The sequence below is a fragment of the Lycium barbarum genome, chromosome 1, assembly GCF_019175385.1.
Source record: "Lycium barbarum isolate Lr01 chromosome 1, ASM1917538v2, whole genome shotgun sequence".
NCBI classification, from domain to species: Eukaryota; Viridiplantae; Streptophyta; class Magnoliopsida; order Solanales; family Solanaceae; genus Lycium; species Lycium barbarum.
The window spans coordinates 135,814,062-135,823,917 of NC_083337.1; the positions used below are offsets into that span (position 1 = coordinate 135,814,062).

Below are 9,856 nucleotides of genomic sequence, written 5' to 3' on the forward strand. Positions count from 1 at the left end.
AGATGCACACCAAATTCACCTCTATAATTAATGAGCTCCACTCTCTCGGAGAAGTCATCAAAACTACCAAGCTGGTAAGGAAGATGCTTAGTGTATTACCTGATTCCTGGGGTATCAAGGTAAATGCTATCTCTGAAGCCAAAGATCTAGATACATTCACTATCGTTGAGATTATTGGAAACCTCAAGATATATGAGATGAATATGACCATGAAAAAGGCAGAAAAGAATGAGGTGAAGAAGGAGAAGAGCCTGGTTCTCAAAGCTGCAAAGGGAGAGTCCAGTGATGATGACTCCAAAATGGCTTATCTCACACAGAGCTTTCACAAGATGATAAAGAAAAATGGCATGTTCCCCAAAATAGAAAACCCCAGCAGAAACAACTACTCCTGCCACAAGTGTGGGAAACCTGGTCATTTCATGAAGGATTGTCCTCAAAACAGGTAGGACAATTATGACAGAACTGCCAAGAGGAACTAGGTCCCTGGCAGGAATTTCAGAAGGAACAAGGCCGCTAATGAGATTGTGAAGCAAAACACTTGTAGCCTGGGGAGACTCCTCAAGTGAGTTTGAGGATGAAAATGACAAAAGAGACTTATCCATGATGGCAATTGACGATGGAGAAACTAAGCATAAGTCAGACCTCGTACTCATGGCTGAATCTGACATGAGTGATATTGATGAAGAGAACAAAGAGGTAAATTTCTTTGATGTAAAGAAATCTGAGAGATTACTCTAAGAAAAAACTCATATCACTTTCAAGTGCGTTAATTGATGCTTATCATGCTCTGGTTGCTGAGAGAAAGAAGCTAAATCTTACTCTTGATGAAATAGAACTGGATAAGAAGGATATGTGTGTGATAACAAAAGAAATGGAGAAACAGGTGTTGAGACAAAGCAATAAAATATCTTGTTGGACTGTCAAGTGAGAAAAGAGATGGAAACCTCCTCCAAAAGAAAAGGAGTATCAAGTGAGAAAAGACATGGAAACCTCCTCCAAAAGATGAGGAGTAACAAGTGAGACTTCCTTAGATCTTGAAGCTAAACTAAAGAAAGTAAAGTCAAGTCTTACTACTGAAATTGAGAAGAACGAACTGCTAAGAAAAGATCTAGATAGGGATAAGTTCGACCTTGACAGAACTCTCAAGTGGACCTGGTCTTCTGACGGAATCTCCACTAGAAATGAGGAAAATGGATAGTGCAGATGAGAACTTTGCTTTGAGAAGGAGAAGAAGCCCTATGATCTCTATAACAAACATGTTCCGCTACTAAAAAACCAGCGTTTAGTGACGGAATATTAGCGACAGACCATATTCTGTCGCTAATTAACGACGGATTAGCTACGGATTGCTCATTTTGTCGCGAGAAAAGCAACTAAGATTTTATCTCATTATATAGTGACGGATTAGCAACGAGAGCTGAGTTTCGTCACTAATGATTAGCGCGAAATATTGGCGCCTTAAATTTCACTACAGATTTAGCAACAGAAGAGGCGCGACAAATTTTATTTTTATTTAGCGACGGATTCAGCAACGAAAAATCCGTCACTAGGCCTTTTAATTTTTCTCGAAAAAAATATATATTTGCAGCAACGGAAAAATTTGTCGCAATATTAATCATTAAAATAAATCAATGTATTATTTAGCGACGGAATATAAAATCCGTCGCTATTCCGTCGTTAAGTGTTAAAAAAAAAAGATATCTCCTAGGATAAACATGTATTTCATTTCAGTTCAAACAGACCCAACACAGATATAGAGAGAGAGCACAACATAGATCAAAATAATGTGAATCTTGGGTTTCTATTGTGTTTTTCTCTTCTTCTGCTGCATCTTTTATCTAAAGGAAAGGTATGTTTTGATTTTTCTATGTTTTATGGGCAGTTTCGTTCTTCTTTATCTCCTTCTTTGTGTTTTCTGACATTAAATCTAAAATAGAAATTAAGATATCTGTGTTTTTTTGCTTATTATCTAAAGGACAGAGTGTCTTTAAGTGTTGTTTTGGCTAAAATCGAAGTTGGGTGTCTTGAAAACTGTTGGGTTTATAATTTATTTGAAGGTTAAGTGTTGGGAATCTCTATTTGGGCCAAAATCTGATGAAAATGGAAATTCGACCTTTGTTTGTGCTAAATCTTGTAGGATAATATTATTTGGTGGTTAAAGTTTGTTTTAATTCGTTGCATGTCGAGAAAAATCTTGAAGAACTCAACATTCTTTATATTCTGTGATTTGAAATTAGTGTTAGTGAACTGGGTTTCTTACTCGATTTTTTTTGTACTCTGTGATTTGAAATCAGTGTTAGTGAACTGCGTTTCTTTTCGATTTTTTTTGTTTCGGTTTGTCATTTTTTTTAACTAAAAGGTGAATGATATGTTCTATTTCACTAAGTTATTTCAGCTTGTTCTTCCATTTAGAGGTCATTCGGTTGTATTAATGATATGAAGACAGAACATTAATTTGATTGCTTTGTTTATGTCAACATTAATAGGAACATGAATAATCTAGAGCGTGATTGGATGTACGATAGGTTGGATGATGTGGTGTGAGTAAAGGTTGTATAGATATTAGTACAACTTCTACCTAAATATGTTGTTTGCACCATACAAGTGCTATCCAATTATCATGTCAGACACAACTTTTTGTTACTAAAAGTCCCTTTTTTGGATGATATGGTAAATACGTTACTAATATTATTTTGTGATTGAGTAAAGATATGTGAAGATTTATTTGGATAGTGAAACCACTGATGGTTGTAAACCTTTGGATTAATGTTAGTGGTTATCGTCTGTTTAATTGTTCCTTGTTTATGTGCTCCATGCAGCCAGTTGGGTTGGGAAAGATTGCAAAGCTGATAAATGCCAGGAAGATTGATTCATCAGAATTGATAACAATGAAAACTCTAAAGGTAATTGTAGCTTATGGTGTAACGTGAATAATTGGCATTTGGCACGTGAATGATTGATGCACAGATGAGTGGGTGATTATTCCTTTTTCTAATTTCAGGTTTTTATCCTCCAACCAATTGGTGGGAGAGGTGCCAACTTCATTTTCTGAACTCGTAAATTTAACAGATTTGTAAGACATAAATTCTAGCCCAGATTCTTTTAGCTCCTATATTTTCCGTGGAATAGAATATCTCACAGTATAATTTTTCTAAACAGTAGGATAAATGATGACAATTTCAGTGGACAGATTCCAGATTTCATACAAAACTGGAAACAACTTACCAAACTGTAAGATCTTTGGAAATACCTCCCGAATTTCAAAAAAGAAAATTGGCAGAGTTTCTAAACTTTTTCTTGACGATATATGAAGGGAGATGCATGCCACCGGACTAGAGGGTCCCATTCCATCAAACATATCTCTTCTGAATAAGTTAACAGATTTGTAAGTATAGAACTTTTCGACATTACTTAACTATTTTTCATTAGGTTCTTGTAGAGCATTTACTCTCTGCAGGTTCTCTCATGGTCAATTTGTATACAGGAGGATCAGTGACATAGGTGGACCAGCTCAGACATTTCCTTCATTGAGTGATATCGCGGGCATTCAAACGTTGTAGGTCAAATTATACCGATATGTGGAAACCATTGTACAGTTAGAGTGTGCTATTAAGCATCCTATCTTTCGTTAAGCTAATTAAAAATGGATACATGGTATTGCGAAACTGCAGCCTTTCGGGAGAGCTTCCTGTATATATTTGGGCGATGAAGGATCTGCAAACATTGTAAGTTATGGACTTACTGTTTGGAAAATGAAATTTTGGTGGTATGCGACATGTAATTATTTTTCTGCCACATTCAAACTTCTTCAGCTGCATTAAGAATACATGGTATCAAATTGAGAGAAAGCTTTTACATGGTTTCCTGTCTTCCCCCGCTGTCTGTAACCATTGGATGCTCTGAGGTCACACTATTTACTGTCCTTTATTGGTTCCTCTTTCAGTTAACACTACATTCTCCAGTCAAAAATAATTGGGAAATCATTGGAAATATAAAGCCCCTTTTAATTTCTTTATATGGAAGGTTGAAATTTATCACAACTAGTTCGCTCTGTGTGACTTGAAAATGTTTAGCATTTCCAGTTCTTAAAGATAATTGAGGCTGATAGGGAAACAAGGCGGCTGCTTCTTAATTAGTATATGACACCCTGATATCAAGAGGTTTTAAGCTGCTCTTTTCTTTTCATTAAACGTCTCATCCTTCCACTTCTTGTATCTCTCCTGTACATTCTCTAGTCTAACATATAGAGTTGACTCTTACATATTTTGCTCCTACAATATACATGTGGCAGTTGTAAGAGTTTGTGCGCACAGATTCATATCTTTATTTCCTCCTTCTGATAAGTACTTTATAATCATGATTTTCTGTTTAATTTTCTGCAGAGACGTTACCTTCAACAAGTTAGTTGGAGAAATCCCAAACAATATTAGTTCTAGAAGTATGCTAAAGTTTGTGTAAGTTGAATTACAAAGAGTGGATTCTCTCAAAAGTGACATCCTTTTTATGTTTCTATAAGAAAATTAGAGTATGAAGTGTATAACACACTCTTGTACTTCCAGATTTGCTCTTCCCAAACTGGTTGATGTTCTCTGCATAGGTTTCTTACTGGCAACATGCTCAGTGGAGATATACCAGACTCAATACTGAAGAATGGAATAAATGTGTAAGTATACATTTATTAATATTTTAATTTCATAACAATCTCTGCTGGTGTATGATGGGCTCAGTCCTTGCGGAACATGTCACAGTTTTTATTCATAAACATAGTGATCGTGCCGTGGCATGCGAAAAGAATTTTGACTCGTTCATGTTGGCATTATTTTTTCCACATTTTTGTCTTCATGTGAATCTCACAACTGCTTGGTTCATAATCGGGAAGAATCCATCTAACAACATCCGTTGCATGCAGTGATCTTTCCTACAATAATTTTACCTGGCAAGGACCTGACCAAAATGCTTGTCAGCAAAACATGTAAGGAAAGGTCCATATTTGTTAATTCATGCTCTTAAGTTATTTATTGGATAATCATAAGCATCTTTGGTTCTGATAATTATTCTTTCTACAGGAATCTGTATTTGAATTTGTACAAGAGCTCTGCAGCAGTAAGCCCCCTGTAAGATGATTCTCCTTATTATTCTGAAAACTTAAAATTCTGATTTATGATGAAACTGAGCTTTAGAAGTGGTTGCTTTCCTATCTGATTCAGAGTTGAGTCTAATTGCTTTTGTGCTTTAACTTCTACAGAAAGAGAATTCTTCCATGTACGAAGGATTTCACTTGTCCTCGGTGTAAGTATGTTCTTTACTTCTCTGGAAAGTTATTCAATTTCATATGGAATATGAAATCCAACAGTAGCAAGAATCTGACATCTTTAGCCACTTGGCCTTCCTCTTCTTCACTCGAATAGCAAAATTGCTAAACTATTAAACTACGTTAGATGTGTGAAAATAAAGGAAAGAAAAAGAGAACTTGTATTGGATTTGGTTGTAGGATGGCATACAAGATGCCTCCACATATAGAAGTTCAAACAATTATAAATATGGTAAGCTAACCTAAATGAAATAAGGATTATTACATATGGGAAGTTACCCCTACAGACTTAGAAAAAATGCTCTCTACCATTAACCTAGAATATATTTTAACACATCACTGCATTAATTCTCCTTCAACAAGCCTTCCAAACTCAAGGTGATAAAGCAACTCGAGTTTGCAAATCAAAAGTGAAAAGTGACAGGTTGCTACTCATACAAAATCGAGTAGGAGTTACTATTGAATTTGAGGGCATTCATTTTGCCAGCTTAACTAGATGGTTAATGAGAAGCAAGCACCGCGCCAGCTTGATTGGATAGCTGGCAATCAACAGTATTTGACTTGGTGATGATTAATATTCACATGACTCTGACCCGATGTTGACTAGAAACACGTTTCTGTACTAGTCGCAATAGAAACACTCTCTAGGAAGCGAGATTGTGCTGTCTGCATGGTGACACATCAGCTAGCTGGACAAATAATAAGACTGTTGATATTTGGCACGTGTTGCCCAAAAGATGGCTGAAGCCTGGAAGAGAGAGGAAATGAGTGGTGCTGCTGGACCTGCAAAGAGAAAAGCCTTGTAAAATTATTTAAAAAAATAAAAATAAAATTAAAAAAAATGAAAAACTTTGTCTGGCCGGAAGCGTTAGATGGAAGGTATTAGATCAATAATAAGAAAGTAGAGTCTCTTTATATAGAAGTTTATAATACTAGAATACAAAATTTTATCTTTCCTTTATACTGAGATGTTTGAATTGATAGAATATCGTATACTATTAATCTGAATATATTATAACATCTCACTGAATTGGTTCCCCTGACTTTCAACAAGGTACCTACACAATATTCTTTCTACTTCAGGAGAAATTAGTTTGGAAAGACTTCAATTTTGTGAATGAGGCTGATGGAGTTCAAAGGCCCGTGGTTAGGCATTTTAACACCAGTGTCACAGATAATACTTTGGAGATCCGATTTTACTGGGCTGGCAAAGGAACTACCAGAATTCCATCTAGAGGGCATTACGGTCCGCTAATATCTGCTATTTCACTCAAACCAAGTAAGGTTCCTCAACCTTCATCATTTTAAGGGGAATATCATAGTGTATCTACTATTACATGCCTTCATCATTTTAAGGTTCATGCCTTCATCACTCAAACCAAGTAAGGTTCCTCAACCTTCATCATTTTAAGTATATTGTGTATTTATGCATGCCTTTGTAAAAAACTAACACAAAAAGGCATGTATCATTTTGAAGTCCCACAGAGATATTCTAGAGATCGTACATATCATATGACCAGGTTCATACATGATAATTTAATTGCTTCTACAAGAAATACTGCAATAGAGTGCATGATTACATGCTCTGTTAGGCTATTTGTGAGGTTGACAATGTTTATAAACTTCCGTTGTAGAATATAATTGGTCTGCTATCTAAGATGATGCATGTAAATATGTGGGGAATTCTGATTCTTGCCATTCTTCACCGTGCTATTTGAACACCAGTTGGCTTCTGAAATTGCAAAAGATAACTGGTGGGGTATTTCTCTGAACAGTTGATTTGCTTTGGTTTCTTCAGAGTAGCGACATTTATTTTGAGACAAGTAAAACATTATCAGCATCAAAAGCCAATATGTGAACTTTAAATCAACCTGCTTGAATGATTGAAAGAGTAAATTTTCAATAGCATTCCTAATTTATTATTGGAAATGTTTCTTTGAATTAAGCTATTAAAATTTGTACCTGGCTTGATCTGCGTGTGGTTCTGTACCAACTATAAGTATTAGTATGTTACTGATCTATGATGCTACAAGCTCTCGTAATTCTTGGTGAAGGTAGCTTTTACTTCCCTGGAATTCTGAAATTATTTGCCTCTCTTTTATATACACGCACTATATTTCTTATTAGCTATTCATTTGAATGAACAATCAAAAGCCAAGTTAATTGGTCCTTGCAAGTTCCGGGCTTACAGCAGACAAGTTCGATACTAATATTAGAACTGTTTAAGTACAGCAGTTGTGTTTGCCATTATCTCTGCCTAAAAGGGATGAAGGCTGTATATTTTTAGTAGTAATGCCAAGGGGGAAAAGTTCACCATTTATAATGATGTTGTTCGTAAGCTGATGGTTTAGAAACGGAGGAAATCTATTTGGATGAGTGCACACATATTGACTTTGCTATTATTTTCCCATGAATGACATATGCGTGTTGAAGTTCTTTCTAATCAACTGGTTGACTCTTAACTGATTCAATCTCATTTTGCTATTACACGTACTTCTGCATACACTAATAATCTTGTCTTCATTTCTGTGCAGCTTTTGGATCTTGTTCAGAGAAAGATAAGAAGAGTGTTACTGCTTATATTATTGTTGGAGTAGTGGCCGCATGCATTTTCCTGTTGTTAATGAGCGCACTTTGGTGGAAAGGCAATCTGCAATGCAAAAAGAAACAGAGAACAGGTGATTATTGAACGAGTGTTACAAAGAAGTAACTTTAACCAACAAATTTTGTGACTAGGCTGATGATCCATGCTTTACTGATATGAAAGAGCACATTGTAATGAAATGATGATCAACGAAACTCCATATCCAGAAGTTGTGAGTTGTAAATAGATGATTAACCAGTAAAGTCTATATTTCCATGACAGATTTAGAGGGCATGGAGCCGTAGACCGTTTCTTATACTTTAAAGCAAATAAAGGCTACCGCTAATAACTTCGATGCTTCTAACAAGATAGGGGAAGGTGGTTTTGGCGCAGTTTTCAAGGTATTATTCTGGTAACAATAGTAATGTAGTATCTTCTTTATCATTATTGTTTGTGAATTTTGACCAAATATTTGATGTGGGGCCGGCTATCTGATGGTACTTCGGTTGCAGTGAAGCAGCTCTCGCATTCATCAAGACAGGGAAATCGTGAATTTTTAAATGAGATTGGCATGATTTCTTGTTTGCAGCACCCGAATCTTGTTAATCTGCATGGCTGCTGCATTGAAGGGACTGAATTACTGCTCGTATATGAATACTTGGAAAATAATAGCCTTGCTCGCGCATTATTTAGTAAGTTACACCTTCTCTTTTAAGAAAAGTTTCTAAACTACTACCAGTTCGATCTCTATGAAATGCCCATTAACATTTTAGTATGGACAACTTTAGATTCAGAGAAAAGTCAATTGATACTTGATTGGCCAACAAGGGTCAAGATTTGTGTTGGGATTGCTAAAGGTCTGGCTTACCTTCATGAGGAAGCCGGCCGTAGAATTGTACACAGAGACATTAAAGCTACTAATGTACTGCTAGATAGAGATCTAAATCCCAAAATTTTGGACTTCGGGCTAGCTAGACTTACTGGAGATGATAATACCCATATTAGCACTCGAGTTGCTGGAACAATGTAAGTTCTGATGTAAAATCCAAACTAGATTTCTTTATTGCCTTTATGTTATCAGCAGTATGGTTAGGTAAAATTTGTAACATAATTGTATGTTAATAACTGCAGAGGATACATGGCACCCGAGTATGCGCTATGGGGTTATTTGACCTACAAAGCAGATGTCTACAGCTTCGGAATTGAGAAGGCACGCGGAGTGATTTCTTCACCATCACATCATCCAAATACTCCTATCGACAAACCATCAGTTGTGACACCCATAGTGCCTCCTCCTACTACTGCTAACGTTGACGATGTTGATCCTTTAGTTTCTGATAATGATCGTAGTCCTTCACCCATGCATTAGTTTTTTATGTTATCTACTTTTTGCTGGAAAGAACAAAATTATGCACTAACAATGCTTGATGGATGTGTGGGTTCTTTAGGTAGTTGATAGCTTGGTGTTGTCGGTGTTTTGGACTTAACGATTAGGATTCCGCTATCTATTTTGAATCTTTTTTATCAATATTATTTTATGTGAATGTCAGTTATTTTTAAGGGTATTTATTAATTTGTATTTAGTATGTTTCAACAGGTGTATTTAAAAAAAAAACAAATTGGAAGAAAAATATTTGTGACAGATTTGCGACGGATATTGGTCGTTGCTAGAGGGAAAACAGTAGGCTACAAACTGCGACAAACATTGTATTGTCGCTAAATGCAGGCACAAATAATTCAAATATTTTGCGACGGATTAGCGACAATGATTTTCGTCGCTAATTTACTAAAACGACGAAATGAAATATGAAATTAGTCATGGAATTCATAACAATAGCAACAAAATATTCCGTTGCTATAATGTGGAACGGATCTCATACGTCGCTACTCTGTCGCTAAGTTTGCTACGGATTTCATTTTTCCATCGCTAATAGGTTAGCAACGCGCAAAATCGTAACAGA

At 35.9% G+C, this 9,856-nt stretch overlaps 1 protein-coding gene across 1 annotated transcript; it reads left to right on the forward strand.

The window, feature by feature from the left end:
• Positions 1 to 603: 603 nt before the first annotated feature.
• On the forward strand, positions 604 to 9,292 carry LOC132614645 (probable LRR receptor-like serine/threonine-protein kinase RFK1). Its single transcript, XM_060329155.1, has 18 exons — positions 604 to 696; positions 800 to 883; positions 2,820 to 2,926; positions 3,002 to 3,073; positions 3,160 to 3,231; positions 3,314 to 3,385; positions 3,485 to 3,556; positions 3,672 to 3,725; positions 4,383 to 4,454; positions 4,598 to 4,663; positions 4,910 to 4,972; positions 5,067 to 5,114; positions 5,208 to 5,289; positions 6,395 to 6,590; positions 7,846 to 7,989; positions 8,354 to 8,587; positions 8,684 to 8,921; positions 9,027 to 9,292. The coding sequence occupies exons 1-18, from the start codon at positions 604 to 606 to the stop codon at positions 9,262 to 9,264; spliced, it is 2,007 nt and encodes a 668-aa protein (XP_060185138.1). The 3' UTR covers positions 9,265 to 9,292.
• The last annotated feature ends 564 nt before the right edge of the window (positions 9,293 to 9,856 follow it).